Source organism: Prinia subflava, chromosome 1 (genome assembly GCF_021018805.1).
Source record: "Prinia subflava isolate CZ2003 ecotype Zambia chromosome 1, Cam_Psub_1.2, whole genome shotgun sequence".
Lineage (NCBI taxonomy): Eukaryota > Metazoa > Chordata > Aves > Passeriformes > Cisticolidae > Prinia > Prinia subflava.
This window is the reverse complement of record NC_086247.1, coordinates 37,159,171-37,176,163: the sequence shown is the minus strand read 5'-3', so window position 1 is coordinate 37,176,163 and position 16,993 is coordinate 37,159,171. Positions and strand designations below refer to the sequence as shown.

General features: G+C 40.8%; 1 protein-coding gene across 7 annotated transcripts in view; it reads left to right on the top strand.

The window, feature by feature from the left end:
* The window catches only part of CHD7 (chromodomain helicase DNA binding protein 7), a 134,011-nt gene that overhangs the window by 65,579 nt on the left and 51,439 nt on the right, over positions 1-16,993 (top strand). For all 7 annotated transcript variants that reach the window (XM_063393507.1, XM_063393514.1, XM_063393487.1 and 4 more), the window contains one exon: positions 8,212-8,633. In XM_063393507.1, coding sequence (XP_063249577.1) covers positions 8,212-8,633 — 422 coding nt within the window. The remainder of the gene's footprint in view (positions 1-8,211; positions 8,634-16,993) is intronic.

The following is a 16,993-nucleotide window of genomic DNA, read 5'->3' as shown; positions in this document are numbered from 1 at the left end:
TGTAGGAACAGGTTACCCTCAGAGAGTATGGATCTCATGCATTTGATTTTCAGTACCTGAACAGAGATAACTCTGCTGGTGGAGGGTGGAGGCTGCAATGTGCAGGGCAGTTCAGTTTTGTCTCTCCCCTCAGGTCCTTGGATTTCAAAGCATGGTTGTGCCCAAGAGAAGGAGGCTGTTTGCTTTTGACTGTTTTGGAGGAACTGCTTTGCTTTCACATTGAAGCAAAGGGGCTGTGGGGAACATGGAGGCAAGCCCAAGAGCAAAAATTCAGCTTGTATATATGCTAAAATGTTAGGTTATTATTTTATAATCCAAATTTATTTAATAATAGCAGTTTAATTATTACTGTTTTGGTTGAGTATGTGCAGATGTTTCCCCCCCTATATTCCCCCTTTACAGGAGAAGTTGAAGTATTGTACTAGATTGTCTGGAGACTCTTTCATCCTGACACATTCTTATTTTACTGTGTGACTTCCCTATCTTGCCTGGTGATGAGCAGCCATTGCCTTGTCTTAGAGGGGTTGGAAAGGACTATTGGTAAATCTCCTGGATATTCTCTAATCCAAGGAATTCTCTAGTAAGCACTAGGTATCTTGATAGCTGTGCCTGGGAATAACTTCACAGACATAACTTCACAAAGAGACTACACACATTTTTAAGTACAGTTGTTGCATGGCAGAAGCAAAGATCCATTAAGGTTGGAAAAGACCTTTATGATCCTCAAGTCTGACTGCCAACAACTTCTGGGGTAAAACATGTTGTCATGTTCTAACATGTCTTCTGCTTGATAGTGGAGCACATGCAAAGTGAAGTCTCCTTTTACTGTGATCATGCACGGAGGACAGGCTTGAGGTGGACAAGCTGTCAACATGAGCAATAAACTTTTACCAGTAGAATTCAGTAATTCTCATTGTCTAAGTTGTAAAACTAATTGTCCCACCCTTTCTATGTGTCTCTGCTGCTAGAGCTAGTAAAAACTTGCCAAAATCATGAGTCCTCAACCAGTCTGTGTAGTGATGATGGAGAGTAGAGACAGGCTGCTGTTGTGTAATATTTAGGACCTGCCCTGCTTGCATTAGGAGTAACCTTATACTGCTAAGTCAGTCTGTATTGCAAAGTAATCTCTAGTAAAAAAAGTATTAATAAAATGTTTGTCCTGTTGACCATCACATCACTAGTTACATATAATCCTTGTGATTGTATGTAACAATTTGGAGCATGCATGCTTCATTACTGTAGGGGTGGCAGTTGTCTGAGATTACCTGATCAAGACTGATTCTGATCAATGGACAGCAGCCTAGGAGCTCTCTTATGGGACAAGTTAGTTGTTTCTTGAGCAACAAACTGTCACACTCATTGCACTGGCTGATATTCCATAGGCTTAGTAATGTGTGTCTCACATTTTCTGTGAGAAAAAACACTACCTATGATTAATGTTAAATTATAATGGGATGTTTGCTTTTTGGATGGCCACGTTAGTATAATTCATCTTTTGTAATCTGTGTTTCTTTACAGAGTGTATGACCAGTAAATAAATAATTCTATTACTGTAGCTGTGCTGAGACTCAATTAAGCAACTCTGTATTTTGCATAGCATGTTTTTATTCCTCTAAATACTATAATTGGGTGATATTTTCCACCAAATCATAAATTATAATAATATTACAGTGGTAGCAGAGGGCGCTTAGATTGGTTTTTATCACTTCCACTCCACTGTTAGGTAGCTGTTGGCATCAGAATTTTTTTTTTTTTTGATTCAGAGTTTTTCAAAAAACTTTGGATTAGCAAGTTAGAACTTGTTTGTAATTGTACTGTTTTTAACAGGTTTCCAGGAGCAGTAACAGACCAGGAGGACTTAGAATAGTCTTAGATTATTCTGTTTTCTCCTAAGACTTGATTAAGAAATGAAATGGTATTGCAGCAGCACTTTGCTAAAACATTAACTTTTTTTCATGCATAGTAGTTTTGTCTTGCTAGAACAGTATTAATAGAACTTCTGTTTTCTATACACTTTCATCTGTGTTCTGAAGAGATATGTCAAGAAATTTAGATTCCTTTCAAGCCTATTTGCAAAATAGACTTTCATTCTTATGTGGTGGGATGTCTTTCACTTTATTGCAGAGATCAGTGACAGCACTTGTTGGTTTATAAATCCCAGTTGTCACTTTGGAACTACAATTTTCTTAGGAGGGTTTCTGAATTACTGAGATACCAGTTGTTTCTAAACAGAATGATAACCCCCAAAATATTTTAAGTTTAATATTAAGGATTTTCATATAGTACAGTAAAAGAAATATACATCTTCAAGGTAGTAGTTTCACAGAAAAGGGAAGGGATATCATTCACAATAAAGGGGAAGACACTGATTGGTAAAACATATTTTTGAAACAATTACAGTGTGATGTATTCTTGAGGATGTTTCTGGACTTCACCTGTTACAGAAAAAATACTGTACAGCTTTTGCTGAATGTAGGTACTGGCATTTGGCTGGAGTTTTGGAAGTGGTGTTGATTCCTGTTTACGCTGAAGTTTTTAGTGATATGTGAGCTCTGCATATGGACAATGTCAGGAAAGTATTTATGGAGGTTTAGAAAGGATGACACACTGACCGAGGGCACTAAGAGAGGCCTAATGCTGAAAGAATTCATGAGATGAGTTGAGAATTGCAGGGGAAAAGCAATGTATAGAGACATGACTAAAGCAGAAACTTTCCAAACTAGTCAAGATGAGTAGTTCGTTCTAAATAATCCATAGGGAGGATGAATCCTGTCATTAACCTTTGAAAGGAAGAATCAAAGGAGCAATTGGGTTACATGATGGCTTTTAACACCTTTTGGGCTGTCCCATCAGGAAGGATACAAATTCAAAATGAGTGATTTCTGTGGCACTAGGTAGAGCTGCTGCTGGAAGCATGCTGTAACCTGTCTTCTGTTTTCAAAGAACTTGCACAGGTTGCTGTTTTAACTTCCCCGAAGTGAAGGTGATAATTGAACAGACTTGCAGTTGAGAAAATTCTGCAATGATTTACCCAAAGTGAAATTATCCATTGTATGGAAATCATACCAAAGAAGTTTGTATTCTGAAGTCAGTGAAGACTGACTGAGCTCTTGCTTTACTGTTAGACAACTTAGTAAACCAACGTTCAAGAAAATTTAAATGAAGCCTTGTTGTTGTTGTTGTTGTAGACCTTTCTTTAAATATAGAGAAGACCATGGAATCTGGAAATAATACCCACGAGGGAAATGAAAGTGTAGTCCTGGTAAAAGGTTTGGGGTTTTTAAATTGTTTGTTGTTTGGTGCTGATGTTTAAATTTCACAAAGTTAGCTGAGTCACATCACATACTTTGCTGCTCTTGCTTCATACTTTGTAAGATCAATATTGGCTCAAGTTGCTGCTCTGTTAGGGAAGTGACACTCCTCTGCTTTCAGTAGAGTTGACTGTGGTCCAGTCCTTGTTCAAGCAACAGAAATACTCTCCTTAAGCTCCCCCCACTGCCACTCACCCTTGCTGGATTAATCCTACACCTTGTCCATTTGCTACTTCACATAACAGGCCTGGTTTGAGACAGCTCTCTGTGCTTTGGGCGGGGGAGAATGATCCTACATTCTAAAAGTGTAAGCAGCTGTGAAACTGCTGTGAAACGCAGGCAAATTGGTTTTAATTTTTCAAGTCTTGGTGATACCCGTTTGGAAGCTCAAAAATAGGTTTTAATTCCAGAAATTTTGCAGTCTAGAAACAGACAATTCTATTTCTCGAATAGTGTTTTCATTTTTTTTTCCTTCGGTGTTGCTGGCTCTTACTGACAATGCTGTGTAGCCCATTGTGCCACAAATTGTTTTAACACTTCGGAATTCTTGAAGAATCTCTGGTTTTTTCCTAATAAGCTGTGATCTTTAGGAGTGTCTTGCATTGTGATTTTGCATGTTAATAGCATTGATTGACTGTTGAGCAGTGAGAACTGATGAGAAAATGTCCATTGTAAAATTAAATGGAATTACTGAAGACTGTGCCTTGCTGCTGGTTAGGGAGGTGACTAGCCCCAGTAGTCGCTGGTAGTAGTATTAATGTGAGCTCCAGGTTTTTTCACATGATTAAAACAGGCCATCTGTTCTTTGTTAAATGTTTACAAAAACAGCTTTTCTCTAAAAGATTTAAAGAGATGTGGGTCTAGTAAACACACCAATATTTTTGAGCACCTTTTTCACCTGTTTTCAAATAATACCAAAAATAATTCTGCTGCAATATCAAATAGGATGAATACCTATTTGTGTTTAATCTCCACTGGTTTCTTTCCCATGGAAAATTAAATTCTGTACTAACATACTAAATTATGGCTTTGTTACTACTAAAAGCAGCAGGAGAAGCAATATCTGTGAATTATGCCAATAATTTTTTTCAACATTTAGATAAAAACCTGTAATAGACATATTTTTTTAATTCTATAAATGGGAAATGGGATTCTTTCATTAGAAATTGTGACCCTGTAACTAGAGCTAATCCTTTCTAGATTTAAAGAAGTAGAACTATTTGAAATAATTCCCTGTGGTAGGCTTAATCTAATATTTATAGTGAAAGCCTGTTGTTCTTCCTTTTCTCCCTGCTTAAGAAAGAGCAGACTGGTTTGGGGTAAGAAAATGTATCTTTCAAGCTGCTTCCAGTCTCTTCTCAGTAGATTTGTGCTGCTCCTACACAGCTTCACACTAGGGAGCAATGTGGGGTTGTCAGTTAGGGATAAACGGTTTTAGCATATTGCAGAAGTACTGCCACACACTTCCTAGAAAAATAAAAGTATTCACAGCTATTTCTTTGAAAGAGTGCTACAGTTTACAGAATCATGTGTAAGTGAATTGCAAAACGTGCCAAACTGCAAAGAGAGTGGCGTGTGGCAAAAGATATATATTTTCATGTAATAGCAAATACAACTCACAAAGCCTAAATAGGGCAGAATTGTCTTTTTGTAGCTTCAGTGTTCCAGAGGTTCTGAATGATAGGAACCAAAATCAAATCATAGTGTTATTATGCTTGGGAGTGCACATAACTTGATCCTTTAAATAAAAGGCAGTAAGTCTGGGTTTTTTTAGTATTTATTTTAGTCTAATGTATAGTCTTCTGTTGTTTTAGAGCCTGAGAATGACTCTTGTGGATAAGGTTTCTGAAAAGTAAGAATCTGAAATTTCACAGGGTACTACAGTGTGGCAGCAATCGATGCCATTCTCAGAGCCTTACCTTCTGGCCAGACCTTACATTAAAACTGCAAATGTCAAGACATGAAGGGTTGACACTGCTCTTGTGGAGATTTGGAAAACTTTGCTTTCAGATTTGCTTATGACTCTGCTGAAAGTTGTTGTTCAGACTTAAACTAAAAAAAAAACAACCCACAAGTCTTACAAGGGCAGTAAGGATTCATTTTTTTGAATACTGAAACATTTATAAAATATAATATTGATTTCAGTGATGGTCATACCACTAATGAAGTTGTAATGTTGAAAATTTCATAAAATTAAATGTACATGGCATTAATTACTGGATTTCTTGTGGCTTTTAATATTTGTTGGCCTGGCTGTTTCATATGCATAAGAGGAAGAAAAATAAAACTACTGATTCTGACCCTTTCTAGAAAGTTATGCCTTATACATAAGCTTCTAGGTAATTGTCAAAGTGTCTCTTAATATGGCAAACTAATAAAGTAGTGCCAAATTCAAGATACTTGCTCAAAACTAAATCTACAAATAATAGAAAGAAAATCCTGGAGTTCTTATGTTATATATAGCAGGTGAGCAGTATTTTAAAACAAGATTGAGCATGGTAGGAGACAGCTCAGTGAAAAAATTTGTGAAACTTGCACTTGAAATTTCTGCAAAATGTAGGATGCATGAGGTGCAAAATAGCAGATAATGCAGAAATATATTGACTGTCTTGCAAAAATATAGGTTAAAAGAACTGCTCCAAAAACACAGGGATAAGGAGTAGTCACAGATGATCTGGGTAATATTCCTGTATATTTCTACCTAAAAATAATGGTTAGTACAAGCACGTAACTGTCTGAGGTACAGAGAAGACAATTTTATTCTGTGTCATGTAACAAATCTGAGACACTTAATTCAGTCAACCAAATTCACAACCGATCAGAACATGTTTTAAAAGATCTCCATTTTATGTAAAGCATAATTGGACTGCAGAACTCATTGTTACCACTGACTTTCTGGGATAGTGTTTTCTACACAGATAGCCAGTTTTTGTGAACTTTCCAGCATGGAGCCGTATGTGCCAGTGGTGACTACAGATTTCTAGAACAGGTGTTGATTCATCCTTCACAATGCCTAACCATGAGGTGGTCTTGAGGTGGGGCTGATTGATGCAGTGCTCATGCAATGAATGCATCAGGTTTTCATTAGAGCTGGATTTCCACTGGAACTTAGACCCTGCTGCACAAAAAAGGATCTTAATAAACTTGTGGAGGACAGAAACATGCAGAAGTCACACTTGAAGGGCTTGGTTAGGGCAAGAGACCCAGACCATCAGTCTGTCACTCAGCCTTCTCTCTTGTTCTGTCTCTTCCATGGAGAACTGTAGTGTGTAGCATGTACCATTAAGACCTCTCCCAGACAGCAGAAAAATTCTTAACTTCCTGACAGCCTTGCTCCTTTTGCTTCTGGGTATGTGAGTGTGTTCAGTGCACAGTGGGTTTATGTTACTGTGAAGAAATGGCAGAAGTAGTTAGGACTGCACTGGTTCAGTTTGTTTACATTGAGAAAATTGTATTTATATAGATGGAAATATATACATGAATTCACTTTCTCATGTAAGATTATCAAGAATTTTGTTTCCTCAGTCTTAAATGCATTTCTATTTAGATCTAGATGGCTGAAGCAGATAGATCTGTGTATGGCCATCAGTTCTCCTTATGCTCATGGATTGGTTTTGCAGTCATTCATTTGCCCACTTGCCACTTCTTCTCAGTAAGTGCCATTAAAAAAAAAAAACTGGAGAAAAGGAAATGCAAAGAACATTATTATTACACTGGCACTGCTTTTTGTAGAAGTAAGATTCTTATTTGTTATAAACTTCTCCTCTTCACAATTCAACAGATCAAACATCTCAAATGGCTGTCCTTTGACAGCATGATTGATGGGGAACTCGTCCACCTAGAATCATCCTGACCTAATTTTTAGGGAACAGAAAAGGAGGAGAAACAGAGAGAGAAAGAGGGTGGGTAAAATGATCGTATATGTAGGTGCAAGAAAGGCATCAGTACAGGGTCATGCTATTACTTCTAGGAAAGCACTGTCGTCCTGCATTTATAACCATGGGCAGGCAGGGAGAAGCAGGTCAGAGCTTTGATATGCTGCAAAGTCATGGTAGAGCTTAGATAGCTTTTGACTGCAGACTCATGGATCTTTGTGTAGAACAGAACCACTGAGGTGAAAATAGTTGTCAATATATCCAATATATTTTAGTCTAGGCATTTAACATTTGTGTAATTATACATAGGTTTTCCTGTGGTTTGTAAGTTTGGTGTAAACCTGATATGCTATAGAGACTTGGAAATAGGATGTTTATGCTGATTCATAGGACTTACCGTAGTTCTCTGTCCAATCTGGAGCAGGAACAAATCTGTTTCGAGTACAAGCTGGAAGCAGTGGATCTTGGACATAAAACATAACCTTGTATTACATTTTCAAGTGGCATAATCCTTCACTTGCTAATCAAATACCTCCTGTCACAGATGAACCAATGTAAATTGCCTTAATTAATATAGCCTGTGAATATACTTTTATTCTCCTTCAAATGTCTAGAAACAAACCTTAACCATTTTCTTCCCAAAGAACAAAATTGCAGTGCAGTTGAATAATTTTTAATAAGTTAATCATTCTACTAACAACTATTTTGAAATATTTGAAACAATTGCTTTTATTTTGCATTGATGTGTTGAAGACAATTTTCTATATTTCCACTTTATGCAAGCTTTAGAATAATTTTACCCTTGATATATCAATAATCTCTGGTCATTTTGCTACTGTTCTGACTGCAAAAAGCTTTGTTCTTTACTGTTTTACTGCTCAGTGTTTCAGATATGCTGACTCTTGTTAATAGGTTAATCTTGTGCTTAATATTTTCACCCTCTATTACCTCATGCTCCAAAAGAGCAAAGTTTTAGAAATCCAAGTTGCAGATCTTCAATTTTTATTTCTGTTTATCTCTCTCAGCATTCTCCGTCAGAACCCTTTTTAGAGAAACCAGTGCCGGATATGACTCAGGTTAGTGGACCGAATACCCAGCTAGTGAAAAGCGATGATTATCTGCCATCAATTGAGCCGCAGCCACAGCAGAAGAAAAAGAAAAAGAAAAACAATCACATTGCTGCAGAAGGTCCCAGTAAAGGTTTTGGTAAGGAAGACTTTCCTGGGGGACTTGACAGCCAGAATCTAAGCAGAAACTCAGTGGATTGCTCCCAAGAAGACAAAAAGAAAAAGAAAAAGCCCAAGGCAAAAAAAGAACCGAAGGATCCTAAAGAACCCAAGGAAAAGAAGGAACCCAAGACCCCCAAAGTCCCTAAGACCCCTAAAGAGCCAAAGGAAAAGAAAGCAAAAAATACCACGCCAAAACCCAAGACCAGCAAAAAGGCTAGGTAAGTCAGGAAACTTGTATATGTGATGAGAGAAAAACAGTGTGTTTGTGGGATTTCTAGAGCATCTGTGCTAAATGGCGTGGGTGGAGAGGAAATCTTGTTTTGTCGTTTGCCTTCTACCTTCTTCAACATCTTGTTTTTGAGAAGCTTGGGCACATTTCTCTTGTTAGACTTTCCTGTTTATGGCTTCACAGTTATTTGAAGCAAGCTGGAAAGGCAGAAGGTTAGTTTTTCCTTTCCAGGCAGAAAAGTTTCTGGATGTGTTAGATTTCAAAACTAATTCTTTCTCCTCTAATGCTCATCTGTCCCTTGTGTGGGGTTTTTGTGTTGAGAAATTAAACTGCTTCAACATTAATGTAGAGTTTCAGAGATGAAGGCTTAGAGTAAAATGGTTTGATGATGTTTTTCCATAAATAAACAAGTTAGGTACTTCACACTGTTGTATGCTGTACAGCCCTTGCAGACACTGTTTTATACTAACACAACTCATGGGCTCTACGCTCTGCTGTTAAAAAGGCATTTTTATATGGATATTGATGTGTCCTCACCATAGGGATGATATTCATTTTCCTGTTTCACATAAAGACAATTTTCCTGGCAGAAAATCTTTGTGGATAGATCAGATGGTGCAACCATGTTTCTTAACTGGGTTTCTTAACTTGCCATTCAGCATCGTGTACCTTTATCAGGATAGGCTTAAAGCATTACAGAGTAGTAAGAGAAAGAATAAACTGTCATTACACATGAGTAAATATGTCATAGGTAATAACACAGATTCTTTCCTTGTCCCTCAAGTCCCTTAACACCGTGGTTATAAATGCCTACTTGGAAGAAAACTGAGATCACAAAGACATTAAAGCTCAATTTTTTTTTTTTTTTCATTTGTACCTAGAATTTCTTACAACTGTTCTGAATTTGTTCCAAACATCTGAATCTGTTTTTCAAGATGTGGCTAGAGTTAGAAAATATAACTTCCAGATGGAAGCACAGCCAGACTTGGTTACTGCTAATCAGTTTGCAAAATCCATTTGTATTAGGGTTTAAAAGTTGCACTCAGTGAATCAGCTTTGCATATATTCTACAAGACTGACTGTTTATTGGTTAGGTTTGATACAGCTCTATAGCTAAAAGAGGATGGACAGTAAGATGTTACTTGTTGCTTTAGCAAGACAGAAAAGTTTCTATACTAGCAGAGATGATGTTTTCTGAAGAGTTTATAAACACTGGCTTGTAAAATCAAGTGTTGTTGTGTACAGGTTATATTAACTGATCAGTAATTTACAGTTGATCAGCCTATTCCTATTGCTGCATTTACTTTGGCTGTGTACCAGACTGTCCTAAAGATTGGGTTTACATACACAGCAGCAATTCATAGCTTAGAAAATCTCTTAAGTTATATATCACCCAGTATGACTTTTTGAAATGAAAGTACTGTATCAGCTGAAATAGCCTTTTCATAGAATCACAGAATGGTTGGGGTTGAAAGAGGTCCCTGGAGATCGTGTAGTCCAACCCCCTTGCTAAACAGACTCACTTAGAGCAGGTTGCATGGGGTCCATCCAGGCAGGTTTTTAATATCTCCCGGGAAGGAGACTCCACAGCCCCTGTGCATAGCCTGTTCAGTGCTCTGTCACCCTCAAACTAAAGTTTTTCTTTTTAGGCAGATGGAACTTCCTGTGTTTCAGTTTGTACCTACTGTCCCATGTCCTGTCAGTGGACATCTCTAAGTAGTGTCTGACCCCATTGTCTCCACACCCATCCTTAGGATACTTGTATGCATTAATAAGATCTCTTCCGAGTCATCTCCAGGCTAAACAAGCACAGCTTTTCCTCTGAAGAGAGATGCTCCACTTCCCTAGACTCATGGGTTTAAAGGCTGACCAGGCTACATAATAAATATTATCAAGAATTTCCCAGAGTTTTGCTGCCAAAACGAAAAAAATCTTTTACTGCAGGACTTCTCAACTGACTACATTGAAGCCTTGTTTGATAAACCATGGTTAGAAGGAGCCTGCCTCAAAAACACCCATGGCTGATGGTCTGGACATCAGAGCTGGTCTGTCCTGTCCACTCCATCCTAATACCTCTATGCGTATCTTCTCTAAGTCTTGGGACATGCCGTGCAGATTAAAGGAGTAGTGTTTCCTCTGAAGGAACAGAACACTGCTTTCTTAATTGTGTTTGTAGGAGAGACTTTATCTTCTTTCTCATGCAATGACTCTTGTCTGTGGCTGGCTAGGTGACTTACAGTATTCTAGTAAGTACTAAGCCCTGTTGTTTTACCTGTGAGAGAAGCATGTTTGGAGCAACAGCCAAGAGTATTCTGTGTTCCTTATGCTTAGTCAGGGGTGTGGAGAATGTCCTATTTTTGCTGTAATGGGCTTGTGCCTTGTGTTACCAAATGCTCTCTTGAAAACAAGGTTTTTGCTCATTTTTTGGTCTTGTCAGCTTCGGTATCAAGCTTCTTTGAAGAACCCAGAGACTGTGTGGGGATGCTATGCTGCCAAAGAATTTTAAATCAGCGAAAGAAATTTGCTTACTTTGGCAACATCAGAGACTGGGGAACCTGTCCAGTGACAGATCACTGAATCAAATTTTTAAATAAATCAACAGTCTAAATGTTTAATTATATAAGCCACAGTATTTCAGCAGCACTAACTCCGGAAAGGAAATATTACAGTAGCTGAGATGAATGAGATTAATGCAAGTTAATACAGATTATGGATGATTATGCAGAAGTAAAATATTTTGATAAAGTTAGTGTCTGGCATGTCTTTACTGCTACTGCTTGTATTGCACACTATTTTGCTTCTAAGCATTGAAAGAAGTAGTGTGGTTTAGAAATCTAAAAATGCTGTGTGTAACTAATGGTCCTCATTCCTGAGTAGGATGATCAGCTTCAATAGAAGAGTTTTGCAATCATGTAAAATTAAGGCAAATAATTAGGTATTTATTGAAGAGCAATAGTTTTTGGATAGAACATAACGAGTCCTTAATAGTTAAGTTTGACACAGGCTAGAGCAGACACATGGATGAAAAAATCTGATGTTTAATTATCTTAAACATTTTGTAATTTAATATAGCTCATAACCCTGTTATTTTAGTTCCAATTTCAACTAAAAGTATAATCCTTTTATGTAACAAATAAAATCAAAACCTCAGAAACTTCATCCTTCACATCTCTGTTACCTTTGGTGCAAGTTGTGACAAAATGAGCAGCCTGCCTCACTGAAATCACCTTCATGTGAGGGACAAGTCAGACTGGAAAATGGAAGAACCTGATTAATTTAATGGTGCTTTGAATTGTGTTATGGAATCTCCAAAAGAATGAAAATGCCCAAATAGGCTGCTAGTATGTTACACTGCATTGTGAAAGAAAGATCACACATTAATATTGTACTATTAGACTTTTAATGGATATTAACCCAATGCTACCGATACTGAAAGACAAATACAGTAGTGGCTAAAAAAAAAAAAAATTTGGCAAAACAAATCTCTTGTGGACCAAACTAGTGAAGTTTGAAAACAAAATGTAGGTTAACCTAGGATCACAAGTAAAGGGTTTTCATTAAATTGGGTAGGTGCTGATTATTATGTGGGCTCTAAACATTATGAAGCCAGCTTCAGGCACATGCAAGGAGGCAGATTTTTCCAAAAGCTGAGGGACAGGGAAAGGCAACTAATCCTACTGAATTGCAAAGTCATGGCTCAGATGTCTGTTCCTCCTGTGCCTGTCCCTGGAGGAGATGAGGACCACCTGTTTGAGGAGATCACGCTGTAGCACAGCTGATATCTCTCCTGCCACTTCCTATGAAACCCTAGAGAGTGGCCACCGATTATGGTGGCAGGAGCAGTAACTATTTGCAAGGGCCAAATGGCAGCTATTTGCAGGAGCTCTTTCCTCGTCCGATCTCCTCAGTGCAGTGTGCTGTGCAGGGCTGCTCATATCTGCTTCCTCCCCTCCCTGTGGCAGGGAAAACTTCATATTCCCCACACCCTGAGCAGCAGCCCATGGGACAGAGTGTAGGACGAGTGGGTTGTTGCTTACAAGAGGAGTGCTAAACATGAGCATAATTAAAGTTTTTAGAGGGAAGTGGAGAAGGCTTTTTTGGCGCACGGTTCGGGTGTTTGTTGTATCGGAAGGGGGATGGCTCGTGGCCACGGAAGTGGGAAGAGGCTGCTGCGTGGGGGAGCAGTGCGGACAGCAGGACACAGCACCCTGGGGAGCTGGGGGACAGGAAGAGAGGTCCCGAGGCAGTGGTGGTAGTTTCCACTCCCAAGGTCAGATCATCGTGAGCAAGGCAGGAAGGGGCTGCCTTTGGGAGAGAACAGGAAACCGTGCGAGATTTCCATGCATGTGTCTGCTGAGGCTGTTCCTGTTCACACCTGTCCTCATCTCCCTTCTGAACCAGCCCAGCTGCCTGATATTTACCTTTGCTTGTGCTGCAGGGCAGGCCTTGTAGGCTTCACTATTACCAAAGCTTTTTAGTAATTTGGCTGACTTTTCAGGCTGGAAAACACCTTGTTGTCTCCTGTTTTTCCTAGTTCTGTGATATGTAAAAGCTGATTTTTAAAAAAGTTGTTTTGATTACACTAGAAGCTGTAAAAAACATTTGTTTTCCTTGGGTAAGGCAGTGAAGTATAAGTTTCACATCTCTGATATTTTGAGAAGGTTGGATTGTTTTTCAATGTTTTTTATGCTCCACAGTGGATATGTAACTTTTGTCTAAGCTAGGTTCTAATCCTGAATCTGTTACGGGACAGTGTTCTCAAATGGTAAAATAAAAATCAGTAATGCATCTGACTTACTTTAGATCATAGAATTACAGAAAAACACATCATCCAAGTCATGATAGTTGTCATAAATTATACTAATAAACAGATCTATCAGTTACCCAGATCAGGTGAAGTAGTTACACAGTGTAAACATACGGGCTAATTCCCCCTTAATCCCGCAAAGCATGTCATGATTTTGGGGTCATTTTTGAGTCAGATGGTTTGCCCCTGTTTCTGGAGCTTCATCTAGCTCTCTTGGGGGCTGCTGAGCTGACACAAAACACTTTGTTGGAGTTTGGATATCTTTCACAAACTGTAAATCAAGCTCTCTTTTCAGTTGTCCTACTTACTGTTTTCCTATTCAACCTCTTTTTCTTCATGTTATTTGCTTGTTTGACCTCCTGCAGGTTGCCTTCCTACTCATCCCCTTTGGTCAATATGGTGTGCAGTCCTCGGGGGTAAGAGGATGAAACCAGAAAGTGATATTGGACAGCAAGATTGTAAAATATCTAATCTGAAATATCTGTGTTTATATCACTTGAATTGAGGGATGAGTTTAACTGACAGTTTTTAAACACTTCAAAGTTTTGTGTGTGGCAAATATTGTTCCAGTTTGTCCTAGATTTATAGTTCTTGTTTTGGGACTGGACACTTACCTTGTTACTAGGAGGCCTTGGCTAAATTTTGCATTCATGCATGTGTAAAAACAAATATGAGAGATAGTTGTCTAAATGTGTAAGTTATGGTTTCCTTTCCTTGTTGCCAGACTTGGAAAGTCTGCACTAATTATGTGCACCCAGTGTTGAGCACTGACAGGGAGACCTAATGGCAGAGTCTCCGAGAACAACCTCGAAGTACCTGCCTGGTCTTCATGTGGAAAGGTACTAATGTTCCTGGATCACCTGAGTGTCATCTGCTGGAAAGTGCAAAGGCTGAGTCAAAAGTGGGTACATTTAATTGTCAGGAACAAATCACACTGGCTCTGGGGGAAGATGAAGAACAGTTGCTGACAGTGCAAGGAAGCTGATGTTCTCACTGGCCAGATGAAGCTCCTGCGTGTGTGATGCACTGGGAAGCGGTGTGTCCCTGCGTTTAGAGGGGTGGTGCTGTTCTTCTAGTTCTACTTCACCTTTTTTGTTTTTCCCCTTTCCTTCAAAGAAGTTGTAGCTGTGCATTTAAAAAGAGAAATTCTGTTGCTGAATTTAGAACTTAAAATTCCCGGTGGAGCTGCACACGGGCTTTGTTCTCCCCAGCTTGGTGGCTCTTTCCACGTCTGTGTTTACAACTGGTCTGGAAAGGGAAGTGATTTGAAACTTTGTCCGAATGGCTTCGACCGCGTCTCCGCTGCCGAGAATGTCCGTGTGCGCACGGCTCGGGGGTAGATACAGGTCACCGAGTAGTCACGGCTCGGAGAGAGAAAGGTCTCTCCGAGGCCAGAAGGGAGCCCGTGTCGGGCGGACCTGCCCGCACCGCCGGCTCTTTGTCTGCGCCCGGCCGGTCGGGAGCGCAGCGTGGCCGGCGGGTCGGCGGGCCCTCGTTAGCGCTGCCCGGCCTTTTCAGCAGCCTGGTGTTTTATCCCGCCTGGCTCACGCTATTCTTCCCGGCTTTAAGCCTGTTATTCACAGGCGGCCGTGCACCGGGGGCACGGCACGACGGCTGAGCTTTAATTGCGCGCCCCGCTCCGATTTACGGGGGTCAGGGGGGAAAAGCGCCGGGCTGTCAGCGCGCTTCACCTGGCGGCGATCTTCACCTTCCATTTAAAGGAGCTGGAGGAACGCGCTGCGCGGGTTTTTGTGTTTGTTTTGCTTTGTTGCCGCTCGGCGCTGGGTTTTAGCGGCGCTCGCGGCGCGGTTTGGCGGTGGCTCGATGAAAGCCGGTGTGTGCGGCGGGGTTCCCGTGCGCGGCCGCGCAGGTGCCGGAGCGGGCGGGCGCTGATTGAGGGAAGCAGATGGCAGCGCTCGGTGGCCGCCGGCCAGCGGAGCAGGTGCTGGTCACGTGGCCGCGGGTTGCCGGGGCGACGCCAGCGCTCTCGGCGTGCGGATGAAAAGGCGAAGGGGGCCCCGCTTCAGCTGCGGCTTTTTGTGCCATTGGTGGCAGCCAGAGCGGAAACAAGCGCCGGCGGGGAGGGAGGGGAGCCCGCCGGGCACCGAGCGAGGGAGGAAGGGAGGGAGGGACGCGCGCTGCCCGGCCCCGCCGCCTCTCGGGGCTCGCCCTCTGCCCGCGCTCCTCCCGCCGTGCCAAACTCGGGCCCCGCTGTGCCCGCGCTCTTTCCGCCGTGCCGAACTCTTCCCCGCACCATCCCCCTTTCATTTTTAATTTTTTTTTTAATTGTCACAGTTTAAGGTGGGCCTTTTTGAGCTGTGTCGAATCCTGTTAATTTCACAGGATCTCAGGATTGTTAGGGTTGGAAGGCACCTCTGGAGATCATCTCATCCAAGGCCCCTGCCAAGGCAGGGTCACCTGGAGCAGGTGTCACAGGAAGGCGTCCAGGTGGATTTTAAATGTCTCCAGAGAGGGAGACTCCACAACCTCCCTGGGCTCTGCCACCAGTGCTCTGCCACCCTTAATGTAAGGAAGTTCTTCCTCGTGTTGAGGTGGAACTTCTGTTTTTGTGTCTGGCCATTACTCCCTGTCCTGTCACTGTGCACCACTGAAGAGTCTGGCACCATACCTGCTATTGAGATACTTCTGTACAATAATGAATCACATAATTGTTAGGAATGGAAGCAACCTCTGTAGATCATCCAGTCTCACTTTTTTCTTTAAATAGGCCCAGCTCCTGCAGTCTCTCCTCGTAAGAGAGATGCTCCAGACCCCTAATCATCATCGTGCTCCTCTTCTGTATCCTGTCCACTAGCTCCTTGTCTTTGTTTCACTGAGGAGTCCAGAACTGGACACAGTACTCCTCACCAGGGCTGAGTAGAGACAATTTTGCAGTAATACAAATCCATGTTTAAAATCCACAGTCTTTTCATGTGTAATTTTTTTTAAACACTTGGAAATCACTTGGTGTTAGTTCAAGCATAAGCTACAAGGAGAAAATAACACTGTAGCCAAGTTGTTGCAGTCCTGAAGAGACATGTGGCTGTATTGGAAAATTTTAAGTTACAGCTCCAAAATACACTGTTGGTGGGCTAATGTTCTGATCAAATAGAACAAACTTAAAGCTGATGTTTATACAAGAAATTACAAACGTAAAGATCAGGAAGAAAAAACAAACCCCAGGCTGTTTCCCAGGTATGAAAATAAAATGATGAGAATGCAGAAGCCATATAAAAGTGTCTGATACATCTCTTGGTGACCTGTGCTTGCTGTGTGTCAGATACCAGCACAGAGCTCTGCTCTGCTGTCAGCTGTCTCAGCAACTTCCCTTAGCAAGCCCCTCACATTGGTAATGGGCTGGTGGGAGCTGACCCCCAAAAACCTGGTAAAAACCTGCCTCAGTCTCAAAGGCTAAATGTGCTTTAAAATACTAACTTCTGCCATCGATTTTTGTTGCCATTTAAAAATTTCTCCCCTGCCATGCTGCAGGTTATCTCAGTTTATGATTTGGTGACAGTGTATTTAAAGCTGTATTTTGATAC